The sequence below is a fragment of the Aotus nancymaae genome, unplaced genomic scaffold (genome assembly GCF_030222135.1).
Source record: "Aotus nancymaae isolate 86718 unplaced genomic scaffold, 86718_ANA_hifiasm-v0.15.2.pri h1tg000108l, whole genome shotgun sequence".
NCBI lineage: Eukaryota > Metazoa > Chordata > Mammalia > Primates > Aotidae > Aotus > Aotus nancymaae.
Window position 1 is genome coordinate 33,537,569 of NW_026988523.1, and position 17,612 is coordinate 33,555,180.

Below are 17,612 nucleotides of genomic sequence, written 5' to 3' on the forward strand. Positions count from 1 at the left end.
CTTCTGGGTTCAAGCAATTCTCCTGCCTCAGCCTCCCAAGTGGCTGGACCTACAGGCGTGTGCCACCATGCCCAGCTAATTTTTGTATTTTTAGTAGAAACTGGGTTTCGCCATGTTGGCCAGGCTGGTCTTGAACTATTGACCTCAGGTGATCCACCTGCTTCAGGCTCCCAAAGTGCTGAAATTATAGGTGTGAGCCACCGCGCCTGTCCCTGATTTAAGCATCTTAAATGGTGTTTTATTACTTGCTCATTTGTAACAAGGTAAAGAAAATTGGGGCAGTGGAGACTGGCGAAATAGGTTCCTGTTCTCTAAACTGTTGCCTCAAGATTATGCTTTCTTGATCTCATCTCAATTCCTAGGCCACTGCAGAGCAAATTCGACTTGCACAGATGATTTCGGACCATAATGATGCTGACTTTGAGGAAAAGGTGAAACAAGTGAGTGTATCACTAATTTACTGTATGCTATGGGAAAAGATACAGGATTAAGGCATAATCAAATACCATAGATCGATGCCAGGTTATTTTCTATTACAGTTACTGAAATAATTTTGGTCTGAAATATAATAGGTCAAGACAATAAATAAGGACTTTCATCCTTTAATTTATTATAGCCCTTTTTTTTTTTTTTTGAGGCGAAATCTTACTCTGTCGCCCAGGCTGGTATGCAGTGGCATGATCTTGGCCCACTGCAGCCCCTGCCTCCCGAGTTCAAGCAGTTCTTCTGCCGCAGCCTCCCAAGTAGCTGGGATTTCAGGTGCGAACCACCATGCCCAGCTAATTTTTTAATATTTTTAGTGGAGACGGGGGTTTCACCATGTTGGCTCCGCTGGTGTCGAACTCCCGACTTCAGGTGATCTGCTTGCCTCAGCCTCCCAAAGTGCTGGGATTATAGGCATGAGCCACTGCACCCAGTTTATTGTAGCCCTTTGGATAGATAACCTTGTTTGGAAATTGTATCTTAATTTTAACCTGTTGCCTATTGCTGATAATCATTTTGTAGAAACTGAGCTGTTGTGGATATAGGAAGTGTGGAAATTCATGGTATACTGAAGCCTGTGTGTTTCAGAGTTTGATTCTGTATTTGATGCTTAATTGCTTTGTAAATACTTTTGACCTCATCCTTGAACCACAGATGTTAATATTTGGCTTTTGGAAATAGAATACCAAAATTCTACATGTTTTCCTTTTTGAGGGTGGGGTTCTGGTAAAAACTGGAAAATCTGCTAGGCAAATTCTACATCCTTTTTCTTTATTTGTTTATTATTATTTCTTTTTGAGATAGAGTCTTGCTCTGTGGCCCAGGCTGGAGTGCAGTGCCGTGATCTTGGCTCACTGCAACTTATGCCTCCTGGGTTTAAGTGATTCTCTTGCTTCAGCCTCCCAAGTTGCTGGGATTACAGGCACCTGCCACCACGCCTGGCTAATTTTTGTATTTTTAGTAGAGACAGGGTTTCACCATGTTAGTCAGGCTGGTCTCAAACTCCTGACCTCAGGTCATCCAACCACCTCGGCCTCCCAAAGTGCTGGGATTACAGGCGTGAGCCACTGTGCCTGGCCCTCATCTTTTGCTTTTTAAACCTGTTTTTTTCAAACTCAGCTGCTACTGTTTTCCTTCCTCTAGTTTCCTTTCATTGGGAATGTGAGTATAAGCTTGTTCATGATGGTTGCTGTTTTTTCTCTTTTAGTTGATTGATATTACGGGCAAGAACCAGGATGAATGTGTAATTGCTTTGCACGACTGCAATGGAGATGTCAACAGAGCCATCAATGTTCTTCTGGAAGGAAACCCAGACACGGTAGAGTCCTTATAGTATTCTAGGACATGGGTCCTCAGTTGAGAGGCTAGTAATGTTCTGAAAGTAGCAAGTGGCAACACAGCTTAAAGCAGAGCACCATTTTCTCTAAGTAAAGTTGGGAACTTTTTTGGTGATTCTTCACCACGGGTTGCAAATACTTAAAATTTGTGTGTACTACATCCTTTTTATGTGGATAATGGTCATGGGAGAAAACAAGTGAAATCAGGCTCTGCTAATTGGCCTGGAATAAATTATTTATTCCAGGCTAGTGACTGTTTTCAGGGTGTGGGGTTAGGCTGAATTAGAGGTTCGATTTGATAGCCTTGGTTATCAAATCAGTGGAAGATTTCCGCTTGTCTTTTTTATTGCTGTTGAACAAAGTCACTATACTTGATTCTGTTTTTTTCTTTTCATTTTCTTTTATATATTTGATTCAGAATTCAGGACATTCCCTTCAATATCAGCTTTGCATTGCATAATACTGTATCATTGCCTGAACTTATTCCTGTTGAGGTAGTAGAGGAAAAAGCTTTGTAGACTGCTGAACATCCCTGTAGATGATAGGGATATCTTGGAAGATCTATTGCCCTGGAATTTAGACAAGTTTCTTTCACTTCTCCCTACTTCATGAATCCTACCACCACTTCACAAAAACAGAATTCTGTTTTTGTGCTTGTCTTACGTTTGTACCCAATTGTAATCCTCTGATTGCCTTACTAACCTTTGGAATGTTCCTGCAATGCTTACTAGAGAAATTTTTTTTTTTTGAGACAGTTTTGCTCTTGTTGCCCAGGCTGAAGTGCAATGATGTGATCTCAGCTCACTGCAACCTCCGCCTCCTGGGTTCAAGCAATTCTCCTGTCTCATCCACCTGAGTAGCTGGGATTACAAATACATGCCACCATGCCTGGCTAATTTTTTGTATTTTTAGTAGATACGTGGTTTCATTATATTGGTCAGGCTTGTCTTGAACTCCTGGCCTCAGGTGATTCACCCACCTCCGCCTCTCAAAAGTGCTGGGATTAAACGTGTGAGCTACCGTGTCCGGCTGAGAAATTTTTTTTTTTAATGAGCAGTGTATTATTATTATTATTTTGAGATAGGATCTGGCTCTGTGGCCCTGGCTGGAGTGTAGTGACATACTGCAGCCTCCTTGTCTGGGCTTAGGTGGTCCTCTCACTTCAGCCTACAGAGTAGCTGGGCCCACAGGCCCACGCCACCACGCCCAACTGATTTTCCTATATTTAGTAGAGCCAGGGTTTCTCCATGTTGCTCAGGCTGGTCTCAAACTCCTGGGCTCAAGCAAACTGCCTGCCTTGTCCTCCCAAGTGCTGGGATTATGGGCATGGGCCACCGCGCCTGGCCCAGTATATTATTTTGAAATCATTTTCATTTATTGGGTCTTCTAAGGCTCTTTGGTTGGAATGGATATCAAAATTCATCCTTAGAGATAACTTTTTTTTTGAGTTAGAGTCTTGCTCTTCCCCAGACTGGAGTGCAGTGGTATGATCTTGGCTCACTGCAACCTCCACCTCCCAGAGTCTTGCTCTGTTGCCCAGGTTAGAGTGCAGTGGCATGATCTTGGCTCGCTGCAACCTCCCCCTCCCAGGTTCAGGCGATCCCCATGCCTTGGCCTCCTGAGTAGCTGGGATTTATAGGTGTCTACCGGCACACCCGGCTAATTTTTTTTTTTTTTTTGAGATGGAGTCTCGCTGTGTAGCCCAGGCTGGAATATAGTGGTGCAATCTCGGCTCACTGCAGCCTCCGCCTCCTGGATTCAAGTGATTCTCCTGCCTCAGCCTCCTGAGTAACTGGGATTATAGGTGTGCACCACCATGCCCAGCTAAGTTTTGTATTTTTAGTAGAGACAGGGTTTCGCCTTGTTGGCCAGGCTGGTCTCGAACTCCTGACCTTGTGATGTGCCAGCCTCAGCTTCTTAAAGTACTGGGATTACAGGCGTGAGCCATTGCACCTGGTCTCATCTGGCTAATTTTTGTATTTTTAGTAGAGATGGGAGTTTCACCATGTTAGCCAGGCTGGTCTGGAATTCCTGATCTCAAGTGATCCGCCTGCCTCTGCCTCCTGAAGTGCTGTGATTATAGGTGTGAGCAACTGCCCAGTCAGAGATAATACTTTTTTTTCTTTTGAGGCAGAGTCTTGCTGAGTCGCCCAGGCCACAGTACAGTGGCACCATCTCGGCTCACTGCAACCTCCGCCTCCTGGGTTCAAGCAATTCTCATGCTTCAGCTTCCCAAGTAGCTGAGACTACAGGCGCAAACCACCATGCCTGGCTAATTTTTTGTATTTTAGTGGAGATGGTGTTTCACAACACAGTGTGGTCTCAAACTCCTGAGCTCAGGCAATCCACCTGCCTCAACCTCCTAAAGTGCTAGGATTACAGGCATGACCCATGGAGCTCGGCCTGAGATATAACAACGTCCTGATACTACAGAGTCACTGCAGTTAAATGCAGGAGGTTTGTCAATTTCTTTGAGATAATGGGAAATAATAAAGGAAAACTTTTAAAAATAATTGAATTTAAATTGGTGGATGTTTTTTCTTCAAAAGTGTAGTCCTGGATTAAATTTTACCCTATTGACCTTATTTGAATATTTAATGTCTGGCCAGTCAAGATATGCTTTTGATTTGTTTTGGGTTTACTCTAGAATAATTGTCTCCAGATTTTAAGAGGGGAATGAGGTGGGGCTGTTTATGTTTTTTTAAAAGTCTTAATTTTTTTTGCATATCACATTTTATCTTGCCTTCCAACATCTTCTGTTTAGTGCTATAAGGCTGATGTTACACAGTATCAAAAAAGAAAACAAGCTGGAGAGGATGGGTTTATGCTACAAATAAACCAGCTACTAGTGAAACCAGTGAGAAGCAAAGTCAGCTACCAGGGATGTTGGATGTATTTGGGTGGGTGAGATCATTTCAGAAAACTGAGAGTGCCTTTGGGAAGATAATAGTGATTCTTTTTCCTTATAGACCCATCTCATGCCAGCAGCAGGTGTGCGTACAGAGGAGGGAGAAAGGTTACAGGTTCTTGAAACTTGGCAGGTTTTGAGACAGTAGCATAAACTCTAAAAGCTGTTTTGAGTCTAGCTTCCGGGTTGTTCCTGGTATATATTTAGCTACAAGATTGTTCTAACTTAGTGTAAGCCTAAAATGGCCCACCAACTGTAATGTATAATGGGGTTGGAAGAGTAAGCAGCAACAAACCACCAAGTCCTAGGTAGATACTTAAGTCTTTTAAAAACAAATGAATTAAGAGATGGGGTCTTCCTCTGTCACCCAAGCTGCAGTGCAGTAGTGTGTGATCACAGTAGCCATGGATACCTGGGCTCAAGCAATCCTCCCAATGCAACTTCCTTAGCTGGGACAACAGATGTGCACCACTACACTCAGCATTTTTTTTTTTTTTTCTGAGTTGGAGTCTCGCTTTGTCACCCAGGCTGGAGTGCAGTGGCACAATCTTAGCCGCTTAGTGGAACCTCTGCCTCCCGGGTCCAGGCGATTCTCCTGCCTCAGCCTCCCGAGTAGCTGTGACTATAGGTGCCCAACACCATGCTTGGCTAATTTTTGTATTTTTAGTAGAGATGGATTTCACCGTATTGGCCAGTCTGATCTTGAACTCCTGACCTTGTGATCTGCCTGCCTCAGCCTCCCAAAGTGCACCGCCCCCAGCCTATTTTTTATTTTTATTTTTTAATTATTTTCATATTTTGAGACAGAGTTTTGCTCTTATTGCCCAGGCCAAAGTGCAATGGCACGATTTTGGCTCACTGCAACCTCCGCCTCCTGGGATCAAGCGTTTCTCCTGCCTCGGCCTCCCAAGTAGCTGGGATTACAGGCATGTGCCACCATGCCTGGCTGATTTTTGTATTTTTAGTAGAGATGGGGTTTTGTCATGTTGGTCAGGCTGGTCTTGAACCTCTGACCTCAGGTGATCCACCCAGCTTGGCCTCCCAAAATGCTGGGATTACAGGCATGAGCCACCACGCCGGCCCTGGCTGTTTTAGAAAATACATATTTTTAGAGGTGAAGAGAAGGTCTTGCTATATTTTGCAGGCTGGTCTCGATCACCTGACTTCAAGTAGTCTTCCCACCTCAGTGAAATTACTACTTTAGTAAATTGTTTACTGTGGACTATGGACTCTTCATAATATGTAGATATGTTTTCATTATTATTATTATTATTATTTTTTAATTTAAAACTTACTGGTTTGGTGCACTGGCTCACGCCTGTAATGTTAGCACTTTAGGAGGCTGAGGCAGGTGAATCACTTGAGGTCAGGAGTTCCGAGACCAGCTTGACCAACATGGTAAAACCCTGTCTCTACTAAAAATATAAAAATTAGCCAGGTGTGGTGTTGCACGCCTGTAATCCCAGCTACTTGGGAGACTGAGGCAGGAGAATCAGTTCAGTCCGGGGGGTGGAGGTTGCAGTGAGGCAAGATAAGAGCCACTACACTTTAGCCTGGGTGACCACAGTGAGACTCCATCTCAAAAATAAAATATAAAATTTACCATTTTAGCCTTTTTTTTTTTTTAAGACAGTGTCTTGTAATCCCAAAGTGCTGGGTTTACAGGTGTTATGGTGTTAGCCACCACACCTGGCCCTGTTATAATTTTAAATTTAGTTTTTTTTTTGAAGTTAAAAAACTTTGTGGACTAGATGTGGTTATGCCTGTAATCCTAGCACTTAGGAAGGCTGAGGAGGGAAGATTGCTTAAGGCCAGGTGTTCCAAAGCAGCCTGGCAATTTGGTGAGATCCTGCTGTCTCAAATAATAATAATAATTTGTTGGCTGTGGTGGCATGTGCCTGTGATCTTAGCTACTTAGGAGGGTGGGGCAAGAGGATCACTTGAGGGCCCAGGAGCTGGAGGCTGCAGTGTGTCATGATCACACCACAGCACTCCAGCCTGGGCTATAGAGTGAGACCTTGTCTCTTAAAAAAAACTTTATTATGGGCCAGGCGCGGTGGCTCAAGCCTGTAATCTCAGCACTTTGGGAGGCCGAGGCGGGTGGATCACAAGGTCAAGAGATTGAGACCATCCTGGTCAACATGGTGAAACTCCGTCTCTACTAAAAATACAAAAAATTAGCTGGGCATGGTGGCGCGTGCCTGTAATCCCAGCTACTCAGGAGGCTGAGGCAGGAGAATTGCCTGAACCCAGGAGGTGGAGGTTGCGGTGAACCGAGATCGTGCCATTGCACTCCAGCCTGGGTAACAAGAGCGAAACTCCATCTCAAAAAAAAAAAAAAAAAAAAAAAACTTTATTATGGTAAGATATATTATATTATACTTAATGATTTAAAAATCATTCATAATGAGTGTGGTCATTACTACTGTTTATTTCCAGAACTTGTTCGTCATCTCAGACAGTAATTCTGTACCCATTAAATAATAAATCCTCATTCTTCCCTGTTCCCAACTCCTAAGTAACCTCTTCTGTTTTCATTTTTTTTAAGCAAATCTCAGAGCTGTCTGAGACCGTTCTATTTTCTTTTTCACTTTTTTTTTTTTTTTTTTTGAGACAGGGTCTCATTCTGTTTCCCAGGCTGGAGTGCAGTGGCGTGATCGTGACTCACGGCAGCCTCTGCCTCCTGGGCTCAAGCAATCCTACCATCTCGGCCTCCCAAGTAACTGGGACCACAGGCGTGTGCCACCTGGGTAATTTTGGTATGTTTAGAAGAGATAGGGTTTTGCCATGTTGCCTAGGATGGTGTCAAACTCCGGGCCTCAAGTGATCCACCTGCCTTGGCCTTGAAAAGTGATGGGATTACAGGTATGAGCCACCATCCCTGGCCCTGTTTCTATTTCTATGAATTTACCTGTTTTAGATGTCTTATAAAAGTGAAATCATACAATATTTGACCTTTTGTGTCTGACTTATTTCACTTAGCATAATGTTTTAAGGTTCATCCATATTGTGGCATGGGTCAGAATTTCCTTCCTTTTTAAGGTTGAGTAATATTCCGTTGTAGATATATGTGGCATTTTGTTTACTCATCAGTGGACACTTGAAATTATCTGAAAGTTGTAGACTTAATACTTGATTCCTTAAGTTCTTCAACATGCTTCTCTTGAAGGAGGATACTCTTTTCTATGACCATAATACTATTATCAATCCTGATAAAGTTAGTAACAATTTTATATTATCCGATACTCAGTCCGTATTCTGAAAGTGATTAGATACTAGGTAGTTGTTACTGAGCACTAGGGCCATGATTGAGTTTGATGGTAAGGTAATAAAGATCTGAGTCTGGGCTTAGTGGCTTATACCTGTAATCCCAGCACTTTTGGGAGGCCAAGGTGGGTGGATCACGAGATCAAGAGATCGAGACCATCCTGACCAACATGGTGAAACCCCATCTCTACTAAAAATAGAAAAGTTAGCTGGGTGTGGTGGCACGTACCTATAGTCACAGCTACTCAGGAGGCTGAGGCAGGAGAATTGCTTGAACCTAGAGGTTGCAGTGAGCCGAGATTGAGCCACTGCACTCCAACGTGACAAGACTTCATCTCAAAAAAAAAAAAAAAAGATCTGTAGTGTTGGTGTTTGTTCTGGAAGTTTCGTTTGTACAGGTTTTCTGCAAAAAGTGTAAACCAAGGTATGTAGTTTTTTTAAAACTTTGTTTACAGTGCTCATTTTCCTAAGGAAGAGTCTTTTGCAAGGGTGTTTGGCTTATTTTCCTTACCATAGACTTTCCCTCTTGCAATTAGAAATGTATCATAGATACACATTTTCACTGGGGAAAGTTAAATTGGCTGATACCAATTTAGGAAATATAGGGAGAACACTGCAAGTAAAACCTGATGGAGGGCTTCCTATAATCAGTATCTCTTGGGGTCAGGGCTGTGACTGTTTGATCTTCTTTTATTTTTGTTTTTATGTACTTTTTGAGACAGGGTCTTACTGTGTCATCTAGACTGAGTACAGTTACATTATCATGGCCCACTGTAGCCTCAACCTCCTGGGCTTAAGTGATCATTCTGCCTCAGCCTTCAAGTAGTTGGGATGATAGGAGTGTACCACCACACTTGACTGATTTTTAAATTTTTAGTAGAGACCGGAGTCTTATTTTGTTGCCTAGGCTGGTCTTGAACTCCTGGCCTCAAGCGATCCTCCTGCCTTGACCTCCCAAAGTGCTGAGGTTACAGGTGTGAGCTGCCACACCCAGCCTGATCTCTCTCTCTTTTTTTTTTTTTTTTTGGAGATGGAGGCTCTCTCAGTTGCCCAGGCTGGAGTGCAGTGGTGTGATCTCTGCTCACTGCAACCTCCACCTCCCGGCTTCAAGCAATTCTTCTGCCCCAGTGCCTCCTGTGTAGCTGGGATTACAGGTGCATGCGCCCAGCTAATTTTTGTATTTTTACTAGAGACGGGGTTTCACCATGTTGGTCAGGCTGGTCTCGAACTCCTGACCTTGTGATCCACCTGCCTCGGCCTCCCAAAGTGCTGGTATTACAGGTGTGAGCCACCCAGCCTGATTTTTTTAAATGAAATTGTTGTGTATGTGTTTGTGTGTGTCTATAGGTAGGTAGTTATAGTTATTTTCCTCCTAAATTTACGGGTGAAATTAGAGAATATGCCCAAGAGTAGAATGCTTGTTTATTCATTCTGAATTCATAGGTAACTTTTAGAAACATTGTTTTCTTTTTTGCTTTATTTGATATAAATGATGCTATAAAAAGTTGAGGGCCAGTGACTCCAAATCGAATTAGTTTTTTTTTTAGCCCAGGAAATAACACTTGAAAGATAGGGCCCAATTGATAGGTCCTTCGACTAATATGTTAAGTGCCTGAATTAGATAGAGGTCTTTGTAATCCTCTTGGAAGTGGTCCCTGCAATCTGTTACCTATAAGTACCTTCCCTACAAAAAAGACTTTATGGCCGGGCACGGTGGCTCATGTCTGTAATCCCAGCACTTTGGGTGCAGTGGCTCACATCTGTAACCCTAGCACTTTGAGAGGCCAAGGTGGGCGGATCACCTGTGGTCAGGAGTTAGAGACCAGCCTGGCCAACATGGTAAAACCCTGTCTCTACTAAAAATACAAAAATAGCTGGGCATGGTGTCGCATGCCTGTAATCCCAGTACTCAAGAGACTCAAGCACGAGAATCACTTGAACCTGGGAGGTGGAGGTTGCAGTGAGCCAAGATCATGCCACTGTACTCCAGGCTGGGTGACAGAGCGAGACTCTGTCTCAAAAAACAAAACAAAAAAAAATGAAAAACCAAAAAGGACTTTACTTTTGGTAGTATAATGTATAAAATATTTAAACAGAAGTAAAAGTAAACTAATGGCAGAGTCTTAGACATGGATGCTGAGAGAAGAATGGTTAAGTCAATCACTTGTCCCAGCTTTCATCTCTGGCGTCCTGATAGCAGTCCATATTGATTAGATATGAATGCTCTACCCTTCTATAGCATTCCTGGGAGATGGTCGGGAAGAAGAAGGGAGTCTCAGGCCAGAAGGATGGTGGCCAGACGGAATCCAACGAGGAAGGCAAAGAAAATCGAGACCGAGACAGAGACTATAGTCGGCGACGTGGTGGGCCACCAAGACGGGGGAGAGGTGCCAGCCGTGGACGAGAGTGTATGCATGGGGCTTTATCAAAACCAGCTGTGGGTCAGTAATGTCTAGACTCTAGGGATATGCCAGGGCCCTGCTAGGCAGGACCCAGGAACCATTATATTACCCTTTTACTTTTCTTGCCATCATCTCTTCTGAGACCTTGACATCTCTTGCATGTAGCCTTTTCTACCAACAGCCACCATTCTGACATGAGATTACCCTGTAGTCATTTGTAAAGTTAAATTTGGCTTACAGCTCTCCATTAAGGCACATTACCATTCCACGAGTAACATGTTCCCATTCTTCCAGCTCATTTTCTCTTGTTGTTTGTATCATCAATACCATATTACATACCACTTACATATTTATATATATACTATTGATTGTGCTCTGGCCATCTGTTTTTTTGTTTTTTTTTGTTTTTTTTTTTAATTTTAATTTTTATTTCAGTTCGAGGTCAGGAAAATGGATTGGATGGCACCAAGAGTGGAGGGCCTTCTGGAAGAGGAACGGAAAGAGGCAGAAGGGGCCGTGGCCGAGGCAGAGGTGATCAGTTTGCTGGGGGATGGATATTGGGAGCAGGTTACTCTTTCATTCATTAGGGGTCTACTTTACTTTTTTTTAGAGGTAGTCTCACTGTCACCCAGGCTGGAGTGCAGTGGCACAATTATAGCTCACTGCAGCCTCAGATTCCTGGGCTCAAGTGATCTTCCTGCCTGACCCTCCATAGTAGCTAAGACTACAGGTGGCCACTACTACACCTGGCTAATTTTGTGTTTTTTTTTTTTTTTTTTTTGAGACAGAGTCTTGCTGTGTCACCCAGACTGAAGTGCAGTGGCTCCATCTTGGCTCACTGCAACTTCCGCCTTTAGTAGAGACAAGGTTTCACCATGTTGCCCAGGCTGGTTTCGAACCCCTAACCTCAGGTGATCTGTCCACCTCAGCCTCACAAAGCCCTGGAATTACAGGCGTGACCTAGCTAATTCCTTTTTTGTTTTTTCTTTTCCTTTTTTTTTTTTTTTTGCTCTTGTTGCCCAGGCTGGAGTGCAGTGACGTGATCTTAGCTCACTGCAACCTCTACCTCCCGGGTTCAAGTGATTCTCTTGCCTTAGCCTCCCGTGTAGCTGGGATTACAAGTGTGCACCACTATGCCCTGTTAATTTTTTATATTTAGTAGAGAGGGGGTTTCACCACATTGGCCAGGCTGGTCTCGAACTCCTGACCTCAAGTGATCCACTCACCTTGCTAATTTTTAAATAGTTTTGTAGAGATGGAGTTTGAGTGTATTGCCTAGGGTGGTCTCAAACTCCTGGCTTCAAGGGATCCTCCTGCTTGGCCTACCAAAGTGCTGAGGTTATAGGTGTGAGCCAGGGTACTTGGCTTCAGGGTCTACTTTGTTAAAAAGCAAATTAACATGAAGTCTAGTTACATTAATTCTTGAGGTGTCACTCATATACTAGAGATTGCAGAAAGGGAGAGTGAGAAGGTAGATGTCATTTCCTCTAGTCTTTATTGCTGGTATTATATTTGCTTGAGGACATGGCCATTTGAGCAGCAAAAGAATAATCTCTCAGCAGTAGTGATTGTCCTACTCTCACTGATGTGTAACATGGGACAAAAAGAAAGAACATCTGATAATATCAACCACTTATTATTCCAGAGCTGTCTTAGCTGGCAAGGTAGTTTTTTTCATTTTTGAGGCAAGGTTTCACTGTCATCCTGGCTGGAGTGCAGTAGTGTGTTCTCAGCTCATTGCAACCTCTGCCTCCCGGGCTCAAGTGATCCTCCTGCCTCAGCCCACTAAGGCCCTGAGACTATAGGCACATTCTATCACACTTGGTTAATTTTTGTACTTTTTGTAGTGATAGGGTTTTGCTCTATTGCCTAAGCTAATCTTGAACTTCTGGATGCAAGCAATCCGCCCACCTCAGCCTCTCAAAGTGCTGGGATTGCTGGCGTGAACCACTGTGCCTGCCTGGCAAGGAAATTTTATATCAACTTCTAAAGTACATCTCTCTTCTCTTTTTCTCGTTCTTTCTTTAGGTGGCTCTGGTAGGCGAGGAGGAAGGTTTTCTGCTCAAGGAATGGGGTAAGTTTCATTGATCTAGTGTCTTAATTTTTTTTTCCCTTAAAAATTACCATAGGAAAAAAAAAATCTACTGTAGGCAGCCTTAACCAAAATGATCAGAATGATTTCTAGACTATATAGTCAGAAAGATGTGGGGACTTAGGGCTCATTTCTTAGGGGTAAACATTTACCACCTGGATCATTACCTATATCGTATATATCTTTATTTGAATCAATATACCTGCTCTTTTCTCAGAATATCTTAGATATAAGTCGATTATGCCATGAAATTTTGGGTAGAGTGGTAAGTGAGAAAAGGTAGATAACACACAGGAATGGGGCCATGGTAGAGCTGTACTAGGAAGGATATAGACAAGATTTTGATTCTTTGAGTTAATATTTGCCAAAGCTGCTTACTCTTTTAAGCTTTATTTTTTCCAGAACCTTTAACCCAGCTGATTATGCAGAGCCAGCCAATACTGATGATAACTATGGCAATAGTAGCGGCAATACGTGGAACAACACTGGCCACTTTGAACCAGATGATGGGACGAGTGAGTGACCATTTGTCCTTCATTTTTTGTCTCTGGGAATCTAAGGAAATATTTTTTTCTGGTTATAGTTACAGTAAAACGTAGAGGAAAGACTAGCAATTGTATTGCTATATATACTCTCTATGTACCGTGTGCCTTTTTGCACATTGTGCATGCTATTTCGATTAATGCTGCTCAGTATTGTGTGAAATAATCATTATTTATCATCACTTTGCAGATGACAAAACAAAGGCCAAAAGAGAGGTTATAAATTTGCTCGTGTTTGAATTTAGCATTGTTTGACACTGAAAGTCCATGCTCTTTCAGTTATACTATGTCACTGCTGTTAGGTCGAAGTGTATTTTCTAGTGTCTATGTTAGGGTAGCTTTGCCTCGTGAAAAGATAGCCAGCATTAATTAAGCCACGCTCGTAAAGATGAACAGGGCCCAGAATCAAAGTCCACACTATCCATTTATTTGTTTTCTGTTACCGAGATAAGAATATCCTTTTTTCCCTTTATTTTTGGGACATGTCAGTATCTGAACAAGATTTCGAAATCTCTGTAGCCTTTTTGGTGCCCTGTTGAACAACATTCTTAATGTGATGGAGTATTTAGGATTTGAATAAGATTACTTTTTGTTGACTGACTTTGGTGCCTTCGTCTGGGTTGGATATAAACGTTTAAGGATATTGTAAGCTGTGGTGTACACCTAAGATGTGTTTTGGGGTGGATACATGTGCCATTTTTAATAAGAGCAGTTTATTTTTTGAGATGGAGTCTCACTCCGTCGCCAGGTTGGAGTGCAGTGGCATGATCTAGGCTCACTACAACCTCTGCCTCCTGGGTTCAAGTAATTCTCCTGCCTCAGCCTCCTGAGTAGCTGGGACTACATGTGTGTACCACCACACCCAGCCAATTTTTTGTATTTTTAATAGAGACAGAGTTTCACCATGTTGACCAGGATGATCTCTATCTCTTGACCTCATGATCACCCGCCTTGTCCTCCCATAGTGCTGGGATGTGAGCCACCCCACCCTGCCAAGCAGTTCATTTTAATAAGAAAACTCCGAAGTATTCTTCTTGAAAACAGCTACCTCATTCTGGCTGAGCTAGCACATGAGCCTAAGACTTTTTTTCCTATGACAAAGGGGGATGAGTAGGGCCTGAAATAGGCTCTTTGACTCCTTACCTGTTTAAATTTGCCTTGTCACCTTTCACAGATATGTGATCTCTGGGTCTGTAGGAGAGTCTTTGGCACAAATAGCTTCTCACCTTTTTCCTACAATATATTATTCCTGAGATTCTGAATGTTGCCTGCTTTTTGTTCACCAAGCTGCCGTCTTATAAATACATTTTTAACACATTTAATGGGTGGAGGCTGAAGTTGAGTTACAAGAATAGGTATCTTTAAATTTCTGCATCGTTTATTTGTGAAATGTCCTGTTACAGTTTAACTACTATACTTTGGAGGCAATAGAACTACTCTTCATTCATCTCTTGATGGATTTATAGAGGCAGTGGTAGCAGTCTCAATAACAAATAAGTTACTGTTTTTGAGCTGTAGTTTACTCCTGGGTATTTGGCTTTTTATATTTGGCAGGTAAGATGATGGAAGTTAAAAGTTTGTTTTTGTTGTGAATAGAAATTCACTCATGGGGTCCCAGTCCTTAACTTTGGCTGTCTTCAGTAAGGATCTGGTTGGGAAACAGGGAAAGGTAAAGTGTGTGTGTTAATTTCTACTGAGTAGGAAAGGGAGCAGATTTGGAAGGCCGGAACTAGAAATCTGATTTGTGGCTGAATGTGATGCTACTATCATCTTGTTAGTGTGAAAGTGTTGGTTATAGCTTCATGAATTCCCATTGTTATTAATTTCTTTCTTTTTTATTTTATTTATTATTATTATTATTATATTTGAGACAGAGTCTTGCTTTGTCACCCATGCTGGCATGCAGTGGTGCGATCTTGGCTCACTGCGTCCTTCCGCCTCCCAAGTTCAAGTTATTCTCATGTTTCAGCCTCCCAGGTAGCTTGGACTACAGGTGCACGCCAGCACACGTGGCTAATTTTTGTAATTTTAGTAGAGATGGGGCTTCACCATGTAGTCCAGGCTGGCCTCAAACTCCTGGCCTTAATTGATCTACCTGCCTTGGCGTCCCAAAGTGCTGGGATTACAGGTGTGAGCCACCATGCCTGGCTGTTGTTAATTTCATGATGTGAACATACCTTCATGCATGGTGTTTTTTTGTGTTTTCCTGATAGCAAACTTCAAATTCTCCTTTAAATTAAAAAAATAAATCCAAACCTACCCTTACAGTATCCACAGGTACAATGGGAGTTATGTATTGGGGCAGACGTTCTCATTTACAAGCAAAATTTCACTGGTTGTTTTTTCTTTTCTTGTCTTTTTTGTTTCAGGACTTGATTTCATTGGGGTTGAGGGGTCAAATTATCCCCGAAAATTTCAGACTGCTCCTGGTATGATACATCCAGGCGCCTAACTGCCCCGGATATTTTTGTAGATTTTTATGAGCTGAAATATCTGTGGATATGTCATTTTTCTATCTTTCTGCTTTTTCTCTTTCTGCCTTTTTCTCTCATGTTTTCTGTGTCCACTTTTCTGTTTATTTAATGAATAATCGACAGTTACATTGATTGCTTTCTGCTAATGGAATGGAAACCCTAGTCTGTTGTTTAGAGCATTTCCTTCTTACTGTTCCTTAATACTTCCTCAAATCTCTCTTCCTCAGCCATGATCATATACCTGAATAGGAACATATCAATTAGGTATCTACGTTCCTCCTTTCCATCCCAGTTGAAGTCATCAGTGTGCAAAAAAAAAAATTCTTGCATTGAGAGCCTAGATTAGATAACCTGTTAGATCACATTTAACTCTAGGATTGTGTATAAGTGCTAACTCATTTGGATTCCATTAAGCCAGAATAAGATGGATATCAATGAGAAGAAAATGTGTTATCAGTGAAGGGGGAGAAAAGAATGTGGTTTGTAACTTGTCTGTACTGAGATTGGACTTTGGTTTGGAGAATATTGTCATTATTAAGTGATTTGGGATTTCCCTGGTGCAATTTTAACATTTTCCTGGGAAAGTCTTTACAATGAATATATTTTCCTCTAGGAAGTAAGATTTTTTTCATTATTAAATGTTTAGAAGAATTTCAGATGGGTTTTATAGGTGTTAGAATACTTCTTTTCAGTGATGCAGTATCTGAATGTCAGACTTTTCATTTCATTCTTGTAAGCTTTTTCCAGTAGGAGAGAAGAATTGAAGAGTTACATAATATATATTATTCTAGCAAGAAAATAAGGGTGTTCTTGTCCCTTCTTCAGACAGGTTCTTGTTTTTACTATGCCTTTGGCTGAAGGGAAGAATCCTGGTTCTCTAGACATTCTCATCCCTATTAGGAAGGTTGTTTGTTTGCTTTTGGATTTCTCCAGTAGAAACTGTATCCCAGCTTCAGTATTACCAGCAAACATAAGGAGAGTGTATACTCCCATTGTCTGTGCCATGACCTTAGCAAGTCAGATTTCAAGTTCTGTATGAGTAGGGTTAGGACAGTAATTAAAATCCATATTTGATTTTTCAATCTTGTTAATTGTCTTTTAAAGAGAACAGATCTATAGGGGCTTTTCTTTTCTTTTCTTTTCCCCTGAGACGGAGTCTTGCTCTGTCGCCCAGGCTGGAGTGCAGCCGTGATCTCAGCTCACTGCAACCTCCACTTCCCAAGTTCAGGCGATTCTCCTACCTTAAGCATCCCGAGTAGCTGGGATTACAGGCATGTGACTTCACGCCTGGCTAATTTGTATATTTAGTAGAGACGAGGTTTCATCATGTTGGCCAGACTGGTCTCGAACTCCTGACCTCAGGTGATCTGCCTGCCTCAGCCTTCCAAAGTGCTAAGATTACAGGTGTGAGCCACTGCGCCTGGCTGGGGCTTTTCTTATAGTTATATAGTTAAACCAATAAGATCTATAAACTTGACTTCTGCTGAGTATATGCATTTTTAATCCAGTTCTCATAGCAGATAGTTTTCACTGCCCTCAGTTTGGGTTTCAAACCCATCCTTCTTCACTGCTCCTTCACTAACCATTATGTGGTAACCATTTGTGTTTCTCTATCAGTGCTGCTATCCTTCCTCAGACTGCCTGCAGTTTTCTTTTTGTCTTATACTAGATAAATAGGTATAGTTTGCATGTTATAGTTTAAATTAGCTGCTGCCGTTTCACTGAACCACTAAATCAGACCTGAGGGTGTTAAAGATACTGCTTGGAGCTTTGAGTTGTTGTCGTCTCCCCCACCCCCTGCTCTGTAACAAAAACTGGAAGTAGCTGTGAAATCATAATCTTATTAAAACCCTGGTACTCTCAAGTATCCCTTTCTCAAGAGTCTTTCCCTACCTCTAAAGCCCAAGAATTTCTTCTGATTGCTAAATTTTAGTCATACTTTTGGCTGCCAAAAAAATTAATACAATAATGTTTTCTACACAATGCTTTGTACTGGCATTTAATAGGTTATGTCACTATTTTTCTTTATTCTCAGGTGCATGGAGGACTGCAACAGAGGAATGGGGGACTGAAGATTGGAATGAAGATGTAGGTATTCCCAGGTCAT

The 17,612-nt window shown here is 42.1% G+C and overlaps 1 protein-coding gene across 27 annotated transcripts in view; it reads left to right on the top strand.

Moving 5' to 3' along the window:
- UBAP2L (ubiquitin associated protein 2 like) overlaps positions 1–17,612 on the top strand; it is a 55,730-nt gene that overhangs the window by 6,940 nt on the left and 31,178 nt on the right. For 16 of the 27 annotated variants that reach the window (XM_012476167.2, XM_064370373.1, XM_021676283.2 and 13 more), the window contains exons 3-9: positions 363–440; positions 1,691–1,801; positions 10,235–10,403; positions 10,833–10,928; positions 12,426–12,471; positions 12,892–13,004; positions 17,541–17,593. In XM_012476167.2, the coding sequence (XP_012331590.1) occupies positions 363–440; positions 1,691–1,801; positions 10,235–10,403; positions 10,833–10,928; positions 12,426–12,471; positions 12,892–13,004; positions 17,541–17,593 (666 nt within the window). Of the gene's footprint in view, positions 1–362; positions 441–1,690; positions 1,802–10,234; positions 10,437–10,832; positions 10,929–12,425; positions 12,472–12,891; positions 13,005–15,400; positions 15,461–17,540; positions 17,594–17,612 lie in introns of all 27 variants that reach the window. The other 11 variants (XM_021676277.2, XM_021676274.2, XM_021676272.2 and 8 more) reach the window with 3 other exon arrangements.